The sequence below is a fragment of the Muntiacus reevesi genome, chromosome 15, assembly GCF_963930625.1.
Source record: "Muntiacus reevesi chromosome 15, mMunRee1.1, whole genome shotgun sequence".
In the NCBI taxonomy this organism is placed as follows: Eukaryota; Metazoa; Chordata; class Mammalia; order Artiodactyla; family Cervidae; genus Muntiacus; species Muntiacus reevesi.
Window position 1 is genome coordinate 64,190,666 of NC_089263.1, and position 15,494 is coordinate 64,206,159.

At 49.8% G+C, this 15,494-nt stretch overlaps 2 protein-coding genes across 5 annotated transcripts in view; one reads left to right on the forward strand and one right to left on the reverse strand.

The window, feature by feature from the left end:
* Positions 1-247: 247 nt before the first annotated feature.
* On the reverse strand, positions 248-6,240 carry BAG5 (BAG cochaperone 5). Of its 4 annotated transcripts, none has more exons than XM_065905970.1 (2): positions 5,990-6,240; positions 248-4,433 (listed from the first exon to the last, which is right to left on the reverse strand). In XM_065905970.1, exon 2 carries the CDS (start codon positions 4,403-4,405, stop codon positions 3,062-3,064), a length of 1,344 nt encoding a protein of 447 aa, XP_065762042.1. In that variant the 5' UTR covers positions 4,406-4,433; positions 5,990-6,240; the 3' UTR covers positions 248-3,061. The 4 variants fall into 4 exon arrangements, with proteins under 4 accessions (XP_065762042.1, XP_065762041.1, XP_065762039.1 ...); XM_065905969.1 differs by having other exon boundaries at positions 6,097-6,212; XM_065905967.1 differs by having other exon boundaries at positions 5,965-6,098.
* A 54-nt stretch (positions 6,241-6,294) lies between these two features.
* Positions 6,295-15,494, forward strand: part of COA8 (cytochrome c oxidase assembly factor 8) — a 36,673-nt gene continuing 27,473 nt past the window's right edge. The window contains exon 1 of the mRNA XM_065905971.1: positions 6,295-6,457. Within this exon, the coding sequence (XP_065762043.1) occupies positions 6,335-6,457 (123 nt within the window). The 5' untranslated portion in view covers positions 6,295-6,334. The remainder of the gene's footprint in view (positions 6,458-15,494) is intronic.

Consider the following 15,494-nt stretch of genomic DNA (forward strand, 5'->3'; position numbering starts at 1 on the left):
GGGCTGAGGCCACGCCTGCTCCGGGTCTCTGGCCCTCACACTTCCTGGGTTGTTTGAACGGGAACAGTTACGCCTTTACCCACCCCCCCAACTCTGGTCTGTGCTCACTGCAGCCGCCTCCCTACATCACTGCCCCCACCTAGAGTGAAGGCGCCCCGGGGCCCCGGCCAGCCCAAGGCACGTCCAAGTCAGACAGGACCCGAAGGTGAGAACATGAGAACAGAACTCACACCTCAGACTCACAGCCTTTCTCCACTGCAAAGATAAGCTAAGAGAGTTTATTTCATCAATAATTAAGGGTATACTAGTATGTATATCTCAAAATAATACTGAATTATTTAAGACATGGTATTATAATAGTCACACGGTTGATGGAGGGGGATGGGAACCAACACACTGGAATGACACACCTTTATTACACATTGACATCAATGGCAAATATTTCTCCAATCATTCTCAAAAACACTATGACTTAAAAGCTAAAGAGCTTTGTTTAAAAAAACCTGTATGTACAGGATAAGCTTAGAGCCTCAATAAAACATTAAAAACATGCCAAGTAAAACAAATGACAAAAATACTGGTTAAACCTTTCAAATATACTAAATCATGTCAAATATCAATATACTATACCAAGGCAGTTCAGCAAAATAGAGCGTTAAATTGTACTTAGTAGACACATTCATTACATTTATTCTCGTAACTACTTCATTATAGGCTGATCAGTTCACTTGGAGAAAGAATGACCTGAAAGCAAAGCTGAGGGGAAGGTAAAGAAAGCAAACGTTGCCAGCCACTTTTTTTTGCATGAACACGTATGATACAGTTTAATGCAGACCCAAGGCCAAACACTTTAAGGGGGTAGGTAGGTTTTACTTCTAGTACAGATTCTCTTCATGTAAGATCATAAAAATACAATACAATGCAGTGAGCCCAACTTAAAAGTTACATGCAGCAGCCCATGGTCACACGACACCTCCCAACAAGGGACAAGGAAAGCTAAACCCAGTGTCGAGAGGGCTCATGAAGGGAAGAGGGTCATCAGGTACAAGGAGTTGGAGCAGACTGGAGTCAGGAAACATCACTCCTCAGCAGTCACTCAAGGCTGATCTGATTATCTCAGGGACCAAAATAATCCACGTGAGAAATCCGAGACAACTGGACAGCCGGTATCCTGTACTCACCCCGACGCTCAAAACTGAGCCGTCTGAGCCGTCTCTGCGGCCATGGGAAGCTGCTGGAGATGAACAGGAGGGGAAGATGGGCTTTCAGGTAACCGTGGACACTCAGAGGAAGTGCTGACAATGAACCTTCAAATCTGAAGGGAATGTGAAGCAGAAGGCCCGGGGCAGGATGTGGGTACGTCTGAAGTGAGGTTACCACCTTGATCGCCCACTGATATAACTCAAACTGTGCTTGAATTTAACAACCCTTCAAGATTTCATTTGGTTGGAATGAGCTACCAATAAGGGGCACTGAGAGCCCATTGGATGTGCAGACGGGAGGCTCATCACCCAAAGACCTCCAATTGCCCTTTGACCCCACTATCCTATAAATCTAGGGTATTTTTAGTAGGAAGGACATGTCAAGGGCTTTTCATTATTGGGCAGTACTGAGGCAAAGTGAAAATACCTTAGGGCTACACATTTACTCTTTTAGGTATTTAGGGCTATTCCTTTATTCACCTTATTGTTTAGCTGGTTACAAAGTTAACAAATTAATATCTGAAAGAAAACAATGAATTACTTCAGAGTTCAAAAGATGTACTCTGATACAATTATTTTGTGAGGGTGACTACAGAGCAGTTTGTTGTTATGATACTGGGGCAGCATGTTATCAAGGCACTTCAGAACTTTGGGAAATTCTTGTTTACATCAACAGGCAACTGTAAAACTTGTTCCTCAAAATATACAGAAATATGTATACCCTTTGGTGGGAGAAGAAAAATTTCACACAGTGACAGACCTTATCGGCCCTTTCAGGCACTACAGAAACATCCACGTGCCAGTAACACGGGCTGAGGAGCACAGCAGGGGCCAGGAGCGCAACAAGCTGGGAGACCTGGTCCTGCGCGGCTACTGACGGCCTCTGCTCTCACACGCATCAGGAATGTGGAGCGAGCAAGGCGGTCTGTTTCGAGGAAGCCCATTATGATACGTGCAGACTTTTTTGCTTATTTTAGCATAACCTGATAACTGGTAACTGATTTCCACTTTTCATTACCCTACTATGGGTGTGGGTATTTTATCTTTTTTTTTTTAAGTTCATTAGCTTCATTTAAATGTTCTTATCCTTACTGATTTCTAAGAGAAATTATAAGTTTAGATCTTATCAACAAAAACAACTTGAAAGTATCAGCTGGTGCTTCATCCCTTCTTTGCTGCAGTCTCAAAGGTGTTTTTGCTACTAATTTTCATAATTTTCCTTTATTGCTCACAAAAATAGGACAGGGTACAGGGGAACATACACTGTATTTCAAACCAAAGCATGTTTACCAAAGAACCAACCATCTAGAAAAAACACTCCCACCCTATTAAATTGGGTGGGACCACTGGGTTTTATGAATGAAAAAAATCTTCCTGCTTTATTTAGCATAATAACAAAACATATCATTGTACTGCGTTTGTGCTTGGACCTTACTTCTATTTAACCAAAAATTTCCCCCTTCCTCATAATTGTCTTAGTATTTATCACATATTTCTAGATTCTGAAATAGCTGTATTTTAACGCTTGAACAACCATTAAAAATGTTTTAAAAACTAAAAAAAAAAAAGGTTTAAAAGCTGCCCCATTTCATTTTCTGATTTTTTAAAAAACCCAAAAAACCACACCACAACATAAGGATAGTGATCCAAATGCAAAAGTTAGTATGCTGTAATATTTGTTTTGCAACATCAAAAGCAGCAGATACTGAATATAATTTGCTTAAATCATTAAATACTGAGATTGATATATGCATGTATAAATCACATTTAGGCTCAACGAACTGAAAACTCTCTACAGATACACAGATGTGTGCATAAAGTGCAAAACAAGAATCAGGAGCCGCAGGCTCTCTGGCTCTTCAGTACTCCCACTCGTCGGACTTTAGGTCCAAATAGCTGAGGATGTTCTGCGCCAGCTTCACAGCCTGTTTCCGGGCGGCCTTACACTTCTCCTCGCCCTGCGGGTCTACCGCGTCCAGGGCGAGCAGCTGCTTGGTGAGCAGCTCTTCCAGGCGGATGTAGTTCTTGTCGGTTCGATTGCCATCGAAGGAGAGCACTTCGCCCTGGATCTCCGACAGGTTCCCCAGCACGTCCCAGACCGCCCTGTGTGAGGGGTGCTCCTCACAAGCCAACAGCTTTCTTTTCTCCAGGGCTTCCTTCAAATCAATGTAGGTGATGAGGGTCTGCACTTCAATCACTGCTCTTCTCCGGGCTTCCCGGATGCAGGGGTTTTTTTCAAGACTCACCTCGTCCAACTGCCCGATCAAACCCTGTAGTTCTGTTTTGGCGCTCAGGTACAATTCAGAAGGATTCTGTGCTTGGAGAAGTTCAGTTTTGATTTCTCTCATTCTCTTGAGGACCTTTTCGATTTTCAGAATGGAATGGTTCTGTCCTAGGTCAAATGCATACGTGGTGTCTGCTTCCTCTTCTAAGTCCAAGTATCTCAGTAACTGGTTGATGTCTTCCACGACCTCCTTCCGATAGTTTCTGATTTCCGTGTGGCCGCACACATCGAGCGCATCCAGGTCGGCCATCAGCCCCGAGAGCACACAGGACAAGTGCCTGCACGTCTCCTTGCTGTTCACGCCCATCAGAAGGGCAATCAGTGTGCCTCTGGTCTTGTTCACTTCACACATCACAGAGTTGATCTTGGCAACAGAGGGGTGCGCGTCTTCAGAGAGCGGCAGGGAAGGCTGCTTCTTCATGCAGTTCTCGATAATCTCCTGCACGGCACAGATTTTGGTTAAGGTGTGATACCGTGCTTTCCGCAGGGAGACCTTGCCTCCGGTCTTGACGTGTGTCAGCCTCAAAATGACATCCTGGATGCCTTCTTCAAATTCATCAGTTACACAGTTGCCTCCACTATAAAATGGCACAACCTTCTCTTTCACCAGGGCCTGCGCTTCTTGAAAAATGTTCTGTATTTCGAGCCGGTGTGGGTGGTTTGCATTCTGCTCCAACTCTTTGAGAAGACGCTCTGTCTCTTGTGCCGCCCTCTTCCTGGCTTGCTGAATATCTCCTTTCCCTTCAGTATCTACAGAGTCTATTTCGAAAAGCTGTTTTGTGAGAATCCTCTCCAGTTTCTTGTAATTCTTGTCATCTGACAGACCACTGAAACCAAGTACTTGCTGTTCTATGCTTTTTACCTCCTTTTGAATTTCCTGAAGCCTACTAATAGAAGGGTGTTGGTTTCCCATCTCCATACTTTTGTTGTGTTCAGTTTCACAAGCACTAAAAGATGACAAAAATAACTTGTTACACCACAAAGCCTGAAGAATGGTAACTGTGTATTATCTCATTCTAAAAAGATATGCTTAGGAAAGGGCCTGTTGTCACTGCAATCCAAAGACCACACTTCCGTACAGAAATCAGAGTCTATCAAACCCTCTCCTGCAAGCAACCTCCACATGGCAGTGATTGAGACTGGGTTATTGCACTGTGAAAGATAAGCTGGAGCGATGGGCCTGGGAACCTCTATTTTTCTCAGTAGTAAAAGAGAACAGTGTGTGCCTACATAAGTATGGCATGAGGTTGAGCTGTCAGCTTGGAAAAAGCACAAGCACCTTAGGTCTTCACAGTGGAAACTGCTTTTTGGCAAGAGCAGGACACCTTTGTGGAAAGTAAACCAGTAGCTCTTCTAAACTTCCAGGCGTTTTGAGTACAGCTAGGCACTCCCACCCGGCCTAGCTTCCTGTAAAAGGAACTGAGCCACTGAAACAAACACTAGGGGTTCGCAGGCACTCGCGGAAGTCCCCCTTTCTACATGCCTTTCCACCCGTTAAACACTTCCAGAAAGACGCCCTGTTTCTCGCCCCACCCTTTTTGTACCTCATAAACCTTTCCTGCAGAGGCTTGAAATTCCACAGGGAAGGCGCCTAGCATTATGATAAAGGCACCAGCTTGGGCTTTGGAGGCCTAGTACCCCCTAGGCTCTGTTATGCACCCCTCCCCACTCCAAAACACACCCCAAGACAATGAGACAACGATGACTAACTCATTCATCAGCCTCCCATTGAGGCTCCAGTGGCTTAACGCATTTCTTCCCCCCACCCCCACCCCCACATTCTGGGGTTTCTATCAAACGCTCACGGGCGGGGGATGGATGCTCAATCGAAACTAATCCCCTGCGGGTGTCCGAGCCAAGAACGCGCCTCCGGAGAGGCCCCGGAACGGCGGGCTGCCTCGGTTCTTCCCTCCCCTCTCGCCCTGCCCTCCCAGCACTTTACCCAGACGCGGTCTAAGCGGGCTTGGTCTTGGCGCCCCGCGGGTGAAGTGGCCAGGTGGTAGGTCAGCCCTTTACGGGGTGCGGCACCGGAGCCGGGCCCCAAGCTGCATCCCTCTCAGCCCTCCCGGCTAGGTCTGGACGGGGCAGCTGGTGAAGGGGCCGGCGGTGGCGGCGGCAGCTACTGGCCGCGGCGGCCGCTCCGGGCGTCTCGCCCGGACCCCACAACGCGCCCGCCGGCCTGACCTCACAATAGCCCGCGGGGGGAGGGGGCGGGCGCGCTCGGTCGGGCCGGGAGAGCCGACGGGGAGGGAGGGGACTCGGGCCCGGCCGGCTCGAGGTTGGGGGGCGGGGGGTCCGGCTCCGGGACCAGGCCCGGCCGCGTCGGACCCGGGTCGGGGATGGCGTCGACTCCGGCAGGGCCGCGGCGGGGCGGCGGGAACCGGGGGACAGGGATCGTCCGGGGACCGCCCGCGCCGAGGGGCGGCCTTGCCGCCCGCGCGGAGAAAGAGGGGCCGCGCCGCGGCCGCCCTCGCTCACCTGTGCCGCCCGCGCCATGGCGCACCTCGCCGCCGACGCCCCGCGACTCCGCAGCTCCCGCCGTCGCCCCGGGCCTGGCCGAACACCCGCCCCCCGCCTTGGGAAAAACGTCCTCCGGCGTCCGCGCCGCACCTCTCCCCTGGCCGAGCCCGCCGCTGGCCGCCCAGCGCAGAAGCCGCCTAGAATGGCAGCTCCCGAAGAGCCGCCGCCCTGACGCGCCGTCAGTCCAACCCCTCGGCCTGTCAGACGCCAGGCGAGCGCACGGTCTGCCGCGCCGTGCCCTCCCGCGGACTTTGCGACGGTGCCGTAAGGTAGCGCCTCGCGACGTCGCGACTCTGCCGTGCGGCGCGGGAGTCAGCGGAGGACAGCTATGGCTTCCCGGCGGCCCGCGAGGAGGCTCGTCCTCACCGCTCTCTGCCGCGCCTTCTCGGGCCGCGGCTGTCAGCTCGCCCCCGAGCGCGGCGCCGAGCGCAGAGATGCGGCGCCGAGCCGGGTGAGTGAGGTTCCCGGAGAGGCCGGGCCGCGCCCCCCAGGGACACCCGTGGTAGCGTCCCCCGCGTCGCGGAGCTCCCCAGGAGTGGGGTCTCTGAGCCGGCGCGGGCCGGGCGCCCGGCGGTCCGCCGCGCGGACACAGGCGGCGGGAGAGTTGGGCGGTCCCGAGCCTCCGGGGCTTCTGCGTCGCCGCCACCCCGGGGCTCTTGACAGAACTTCTGTCAAGTAGGGGCAGAGTCCGCTAGCAAGTTGATTTGTACCGTATTTCTTGTCGAGGATAACTAGTCTTTATGGTTAAAGAGCTCTTGATATGCAAAGTGCCTGTGTGCGCGCACTAGCGCGTTTGGCTGCATTTAGATTATTAGTGCTTTTCTTCAAGTGGTGGCAAACTTTACTATCGTATTTCGTAGGACCATTCAACACTTTGAACGGTTCTAGTTTGGAAACGGTGTGTGTATATATGCCTGTTCCTGACCAAAGGTCCCCAAAGATGAATATCTGCAGCGGCAAGGAGTGGCAAGCAGTTTTTAGAAGTTGCCCGGCTTTGGGGAAGGATGTTTTTGTTTGAGGGAGCCCTACACCTTCATTCCAGCTGTCATATGAAAATGTGGGCTAACGGCGTGGAATGGGCTGCAGATAGAAAATTTAAACCAAGCATCCAAATACTAACACTTCATTTGCCAACAGGCTAAGGAGGGAGGCTGAAAAGCATCCTTTAAACCATCCTTAAAGAAGGATTAAAAAGAGCCTGTTAATTCCAAAGCGTGCCTGCCTGTTAGCAGGGCAGCTGGTCACTGGGACCCCAAGCCTCTGGCTCAGTTCCCTAATTCAGTGGCCACAGTCTCTGACTTCTATTCCTAGAACATAAAATGCACCCAGCATCCCACTCTTTGGACAGAAAGATACTCAACAGGTATCTGAAAATGCTCTGGGAGGGCAAACAGTTGCCCCCAGGGCGAGGACTTAGCCCAACTTATTTTGTGAGCCAGTGCTGGAAAAAAGAAGAGCGCCCAAACAGGGGTTTCTCCACTGACACCCAGCCTTTTGTTAAAGTAAGTCTTACCGTGGGTCTGTCCCTTGAGACGAGCCCTGTCTTGCCTTTTGCAGTCCGGGTGACAAGCCAGTGCACACCTGTCAGACTGCCTGCACCTGTGAAGGCGATGATGCTGAGAGGGAGGAGCTGACCCATGAGTCACCCTTCTAGTTCTAGCCTTACGACTTTTGTTTTTCTTGGGATGTGTTCCCCATTATGCGAGGTATTGGCGGGGACATTAAAGAACAGTTCTTTCCTCAGGGAAATGTGTAATTCCTGTGTATTGGGCCTCATCTTTCTGTGCTTTCTGCGCACACAGCCAGTTCTCCAGGTAATTCAACTCCTGCAGCCCAGACAGACTGTTGTCTCTCAGTCTTTGATTTCAAATATGAGATCTTCTTAGAAGTCACAGGCTGTACATCTTTTTTTTTTTTAATCTAAAGAGATGTATTTTAATCCTGTATTTCTATTTAACTCTATATATTTTTTAAATTAATTCTTTGTTCTTCACTTGAGTGAAGGAGATCTGCTTTTATGACCTACACGAATTATCTACCTCTCTGACTTCTAGCTACCAGTTTGTTTGTTTGTTTGTTTGTTGATTAATTTATTTGACTGCATCAGGTGCTAGTGGTGGTCCTGGTGGCTTAGTTGCTCCATGGCATGCGGGGTTTTAGTTCCCTGACGAGATTGAGCCTGTATTCCCTCACTGCAGGGTGGATTCTCAATCACTGGACCACCAGGGAAGTCCATGTTTTGTTTTTAATTTTGTCTGTTTATCGGCCGAGCTGGGTATTGTTGCTGTGGAGGCTTAATCTCCAGGTGGCTGGGCTTCTCATTGCTGAGGCTTCTCTTGTTGTGGAGCGTGGCCTCCAGAGCACAGGCTCAATGGTTGTGGCCCATGGGCTTCATTGTTCCATGGCATGTGGGATCCTCCCAGATCAGGGATGGAACCCATGTCGCCTGCATTGGCAGGAGGATTCTTTAGCACTGAGCCACCAGGAAAGCCCCAGACTACCAGCTTTTTAAAAATTACCACCATTATTATTTTTTGGCTGCACAGCACATCTTGTGAGATATCCCTGGACAGGGATTAAACCTGGGCCCTCAGTGGTGAAAATGTAGAGTCCTAACCATTGGACTGCCGGGGAGTTCTCTGACTACCAGGTTTTTGTAGAAAAACATTATAGAACTTAGTGTTAAGTACCACTTTTCCTTCCAAATCCAACTCAGCTGTCAGATCACATGTTCTCTAGCTGTGTCATGCCTGCTTAGCTTTATTGTTCATGTCATTGTTTTACACCTTTGCCTGCATGTTTGGAATCATCTGGAAGAGTAAAAAGTGCTGGGGCCTCCCCTGGAGAGTCTCATGTGGTTGGTCTGGGATGCAGCCTGGGCGTCAGGATCTTTACTTATTTTCCCCGTTTGTCTAGTTGTTTTTCCCCCAGTTTTGTTAAGATAAAGCATCAGGATTCTTTTTTAAATTTTAATTTGTTTTTTAATTGTAGGAAAATTGCTTTACAATGTTTTGTTGGTTTCTGCCATACAACAACGTGAACCAGCCATAATTATTCATATATTCCCTCCCTCCCGAGCCTCCCTCCCCTCTCCATTTCCCACCCTTCTAGATTATCATGGAGCGTCAGGCTCGGCTCCCTTAAAACATCAGGATTCTTGGGTTCAAGTCTAATAGGTTCACAAGTTAGAGAACCACAGCTACATGTTATATGCATTAGTATTTGCTTATAGTCTGAATTTCATTGACGTTTATACTTATAGTTTACATTTCTCAAGCATTTGCATGCACTGTTCTGAAAGCTTTGCATATTTTAATTAAACCTCACTATTCTGTTCAGTAGGTGCTTTGATCATCCCTATTTACAGATGAGATTGAATAATTCAGTTCAGTTTAGTCGTTCAGTCGTGTCTGACTCTTTGCGACCCCATGGACTGCAGCACTCCAGGCCTCCCTGTCCATCACCAACTCCTGGAGTTTACTCAAACTCATGTCCATCAAGTCAGTGATGCCATCTAACCATTTCATCCTCTGTTGTCCCCTTCTCCTCCTGCCTTTCAATCTTTCAAATGAGTCAGTTCTTCGCATTAGGTGGCCAAAGTATTGGAGCTTCAGCTTTAGCATGAAATTCATGTTCCAATGAAATTTCAGGACTGATTTCTTTTAGGATGGACTGGTTGGATCTCCTTGCAATCCAAGAGACTCTCCAGAGTCTTCTCCAACACCAAAGTTCAAAAGCATCAATTCTTTGGCCCTGAGCTTTCTTTATGGTCCAACTCTTACATCCATACATGACCATAGCTTTGACTGGATGGACCTTTGTTGGTAATGTCTATGCTTTTTAATATGCTGTCTAGGTTGTTCCTAACTTTTCTTCCAAGGAGCAAGCATCTTTTAATTTCATGGCTGCAGTCGCCATCTACAGTGAATTTGGAGCCCCCCAAAATAAACTCTGTCATTATTTCCACTGTTTCCCCATCTATTTCCCATGAAGTGATGGGACCAGATGCCATGATCTTAGTTTTCTCAATGTTGAGTTTTAAGCCAACTTTTTCATTCTCCTATTTCACTTTCAAGAGGCTCTTTAGTTCTTCACTTTCTGCCATAAGGGTGGTATCATCTGCATATCTGAGGCTATTGACATTTCTCCCAGAAATCTTGATACCAGCTTGTGCTTCATCCAGCCCAGTGTTCTCATGATGTACTCTGCATATAAGTTAAATATTGAGTAATTACTTTTCAGTAATTACTTACTTTTACAGTAAGATTGAATAATTTTTTCAAGATCATAATGCTTACACATAGGACTATGTATGTTTTAGTTCCTTTATTTAAGGGAAGATGAATTCAAATTTTTCTTGTAGTAGTTTTTAGATGAACAAGAGCAAAGAAACAGGCCCTCAGCAGAGAGAGGTAATGTTTACCAGCGACAGAGAATGGGAGCTACTGACGCCACACTTTGTGTCACGTTTTCATCAAGGAGACTGATCTCCAGGACTTCCCTGGTGGTCCAGTGGTTAAGAATCTGCTCCCAGTTCAGAGGACGTGGGTTCCATCCCCGGTTCGGGAAGATCCCAGATGCCGTGGGGCAACAACGCCCGTGCCCCACAACTGCTGAGCTGGTGCTCAGGGCCTGTGCTCCGAATGGGGAGTAGCCTCCGCTTGCTGCAGCTGGAGAAAGCCCAGTGCCGCCAAAAACAAAGCAGAATGGTCTCCAAAATTCCCAAGTTTAGATTTGGAGTAAACTTCATGGGAAGAAGTTGAAACTCAGGATACCTGGGAAACTGGTGAGAAAGCAAGTCATCGACTATTATGGTTAACGAGGATATTTCTGGTATTTAGGCCGGGGCCACGCCGCCGCCCACGGAGAGGCAGAGCCCGCAGAGGGAAAAGAGCGAGGGTGGCACGGACCACCACCGCCCCGGCCCGCCGGCGGGCGGCCAGAGCGACAAACCCTTGTGTCAAGGGCTGACTTTGAGTAGATCGCAGCGAGGGAGCTGCTCTGCCCAAGTACGAAACCCCGACCCAGAAGCAGGTCGTCTATGAATGGTTTAGCACCAGGTTCCCCAGGAACGTGCGGTGCGTGACGGGCGAGGGGGCGGCCGCCTTTCCGTCCGCGCCCCGTGTCCCGGGAGGAAGGGCTCTCCGCACCGGACCCGGGTCCCGACGCGCGGCGGGGGGCGCTAAGCTGCACCCCAAGGGACGCGGGCGACGGCGGGGGACTGACTATCCGAGGCCAACGAGGCTTCCGCGGCGCTGCCTTATCGTTCCGCCTGGGCGGGATTCTGAGTTAGAGGCGTTCAGTCATAATCCCACAGATGGTAGCTTCACCCCATTGGTTCCTCAGCCAAGCACATACACCAAATGTCTATTTCTGGTATTTAAAAGCCTTTCAATAAATAGTTGGAAAACAAAGGTGAGGTGGGAGGACTTTAAAAACCATGTAGTTTAACTGTCTTATCATGAAGGTGAGGAAATTGGGATCTGGAGAGGTAAAGTGACTTGCCTGGTGTCAGACTCAGGACTGAAACCAGGGTTGGCCCACTCTTACTCCAGTGTTTTGACATTTCCAAATGCTTTTTCCTCACCTGTTAAAATGATCACATGATTTGCCCTTGTTCTGTTAATGCAGAAAATTACGTTGATTTCTTGGGTTTCTCTTTTTTGTTGTTGTTGCTAATGGGAAATTTAAAATGTGCAAAGATAGAATAATATAGGGCTTCCTTGGTGGCTCAGCTTTAAAGAATCTGCCTGCAGTGCAGGAGACCTGGTTTTGATCCCTGGGTGGAGAAGATCCCCTGGTGGAGGGCATGGCAACCCACTCTAGTATTCTTGCTTAGAGAATCCCATGGACAGAGGAGCCTGGCGGATAGCAGCCCTTAGGGTCGCACAGTCAGACATGACTTAGTGACTAATAGCAGCAGAAGAATATGAAGAGTTGCCCTGTATCCAGTACCCTGCTCTGCAGTCATCCAGTCATGGCTGTTTATTTCATCCTTACCCCCATCCAATGCCCCCTTCCAGATAATTTTGTGGCAAATAGCAGGCATCATATTTCATTTGTAAGTACTTCAGTGTGTATTGTTAAAAGATATGGACCTAAATATATATATATTTATATAAAACTTAATACCATTGTCACACCTAATATATTACAATAATTCCTTAATCCCAGCAAATTTTGAATGTTCAAATTTCTTTGTCTTAGAAATATCAGAAATGTTTCCTTTTACAATTTGCTTGTGTCAGGATCCAAATTAGGCCTACACACTATGATTGATTAATATCCTTTTAGCTGTCTTTTAATCTATAAGGTTTGCCTCTATGCCCTTCCGTTAACAGTTTTTTTTCTTTTTTTTTTTGCTGCTCCAGGTCTTAGTTGCTGCATGCGAACTCTTAGTTGAGGCGTGTGGGATGTAGTTCCCTGACCAGGGATTGAACCCTGGGTCCCCTGCATTGGGAACTCGGAGTCTTAGCCACTGGACCACCAGAGGTCCTCCCTTTCCTTTTCTCAGGCAGTTTTTCTGGGGGGCTCAGGGAGTGTGTCCTTTGGATTTTGCAGAGTGCCTTCCCATGGTGTGATGTAACTGTGTGTCGCTTGTAAACAGACATCCGCATTATTGAGCCCTGACTTCGTGCGGGTTTGACTTTTTTATTTTCAGAAGGCTGCTTCATTGGTGACCGATTTTCTGATGTCAAACCAACCTTGCGCCCCCAGTGTAAACCCAGCTTGGCCCCGACGCGCTGGCCCTGCTGGGTACCGTGAACTTGGTGTGCTGGTGTCGAGCATCCGTCTACAGTGGGAGGCTGGGGGCTCCAGCCCTCCAAAAGGTGTTCAGTTCCCACCCCAGGGGAGCCAGGCCTCTCGGCCAGGAACACACCAACCAGCCTGAGTCTTGCCAATGTTTATTCCTTTCATCATTGCCCGTTGACGTCCCCAGTGGCTGGCTGTGGAAGATCTGTGTTGTGTGCAGGCACTTCTGGGAAGGAGGGCGCTGCAGAAAGTCCCGGCTTCTAGAAGGCGAGGCCGGGGTGTGCCGGCTGAGCTCAGGAGCCTGCTGTGAGGCAGAGGGGTGGAGGGCCAGGCTGCGGCCGCAGAGCTGGACAAGAAGACGCCGGCGTGGGGCTGCCGGCCTTGGCACTTTACCACTAGAGAGAAAGCTGGACGGTTCACCTCCACCCCACCCCCAGTCATGAAAGCGCAGTGTGACCAGGCGGAACAGGCGGGTCTGGCGGTTCTCGCACACCTCCCCACGCACACCCCTGCCCCCCGAGCCTCAGGAAGCTGGGCGTTGTATGCTTTTGCTGTGAGAACCGTGAATTACGGTAATTATTCAAACCTCAAAGGGATTCTTTCTTTTCCTCCCCCAAGCTGCTCCTTCTCCTCCCTTTTAAATAGCAGTTCTAGGGTGAACAAAGACAGAATGGATGTTTATAGGGGAGAGCAGAGGAACTACTTCCACCATAATTGAAGATAGGATCTCTCAAATTATAATGGAAAGCTGAGAATAATTGAAGGAGTTGGTTCACAGAGTTCACATGTAAACTGTAAATCAGTTTATCAGCAATAACTCAGAGATACCTAGGGACGGTAACAGACACACCTGCACCTTTTTGACTTGCTTCGTCACGTGTGGGCAGCTTGCGGTAGCTTCTTGAGCATTCTTCGTGGGGAGCCTGTCGGGACAGGTGGGGTACAGTTCTGCAAGGTAACACTGTACCGTTAGGGTGGAACCTGCCCCCCCTTTGCCTGCTGCCAGCAGGGCTGGCTCCTCCCAGGCTGCTCTGCAGCCTCCCCGGCCTGCCTGAAGGAGAAGGGAGCCCCAGCTTGCGGTGGATGTTCCCGGCGCAGGGCCCAGGCCTGTTTCCGTCTCCGCTCACTGGATCCCTTTGTGTGGCTTGCCTTCAGTTTCTGAGAATGTCTGAATATCACAGATGCAAAAACTCTGTGGGAAAAGTCCAGAAATACTTGCATAAAAGTAGTTTGCTTTTTTTTTAAGGGCTTTTTTATTTTTATTTTTTTAGTTCTACCAGTTTACTGCTACCAACCCGTCTCCCTCCACCCTCGTGCACACGTGCTCAGTCATGTGACCCCATGGACTGCAGCCCACCAGGCTCCTCTGTCCATGGACTTTTCCAGGCAAGAACACTGGAGTGGGTTGCCATTTCCTTCTCCATAAGGGCTTTTTTGAAAGGAAAGGAAAATGTGGTGACCATATATTGTTCTTAGAATAACGGATAAACCGTTGAAGATCTTCGTTGCAGTCCTGCCTTTACTAAAGAGGATTCTCACAACAGTCTCCTGTCAAGTCGGCGTACTTCGCCCCTGCTGGTAAGGAACATAGTCTCGGTCTGAGGGGCAGATGCGGATGCCTTTCTGCCTGTCGGGGGCCCTGTTCCTTCCACACACGAAGAATGAGTTCAGTCCCTTCATGGGGACTGGCCGGGCCTTCGTGTGAAACTCGCCACTCTGGCTGTGCCTCTTTATGGCTCAGCTTTGCCTCCCAGTGACACCAAGAGAAGAACCAGATGAAAGTAAGAATGGTCACAGGTAAAGATGTCTTGAGTCTGCAAGAAGAAACGAATGCAGAGTGAAACAGCTGTGCCGAGCTAGTCTGGTGTGGGGTGCGCACCGGCCACGTGGAGGTGCCGGCGTGCCTAGACGTGCCCCGTCTCCCTCTGCCCGTCGCCAGCAGTGGTCAGCCTGGCTTTCCCCCTCCCCTGCAGCTCTGACGTGCCCACCAGCGCCTGGACCTCCCCGGACCTCCACCTCGAGTGAGCTGTCCTCCAGAGCACGCAGCCAGTCCGCGCGCTTCTGTGTCTCCGACGTGCAGCCTTGGAGTCTCCCAGAGAGCCCGCAGTTATGTAAGGAGCAGCTTGGTGGTGGCGGCTTCTAGCAGGCTCAGAGCTGCTCAGCGTTCTGGGGCTCGTCATCGGTGACCGCCGGGTCTAGTTACACTGGTTGGATGTCTCTCCACCGGACCTTCATACAAATCAGGCTTTTTGAGGAGGAAGGGATTTCTCCGTGTAAGCGTAGAGAAAAGGAACAGGAAGGAGTTTTAGCAGCTGGGAAGAGCATTCCTGCGACTCACACCTCTTCTCCAGAGGATGCAGTTCCTGCCCCCGTGGGCTTGCCGTCCAGTGGGAGGCAGCTGTGTCTCCTCACCTCCCAGGGGGCTCAGGACACCCTGGGGATGCACCCTGGAAGAGACGCTGAGGCCTGTGGGGGGCAGAGGTCCGAAGTTGGCCCTGTTGTCATGAAAGGAAGTTCTGTTTGGGGCCGAGGAAGGAGAGGTGGGCAGGCCTGACTGCTAGATGCGGGTGAGGATTTTAGACTTCGTCCTGAGGGGGTGAGGGGTCACTGAAGGATTTGAAGGGAAGGGATGGCACAGGTAGGGTGGGTGCTGTGGAGAGGTCCCTCTGGCTGCAGTCTGGAGTGCTGGTGGCCCTGGGGACCCGAGTCTGGAGGCAGTTGGCGCTGCTCACTCT

Bases quoted from the DNA above. Each gene is read 5' to 3' on its own strand.
- BAG5 (XM_065905970.1), bottom strand. From the start codon at position 4,405: ATGGAGATGGGAAACCAACACCCTTCTATTAGTAGGCTTCAGGAAATT.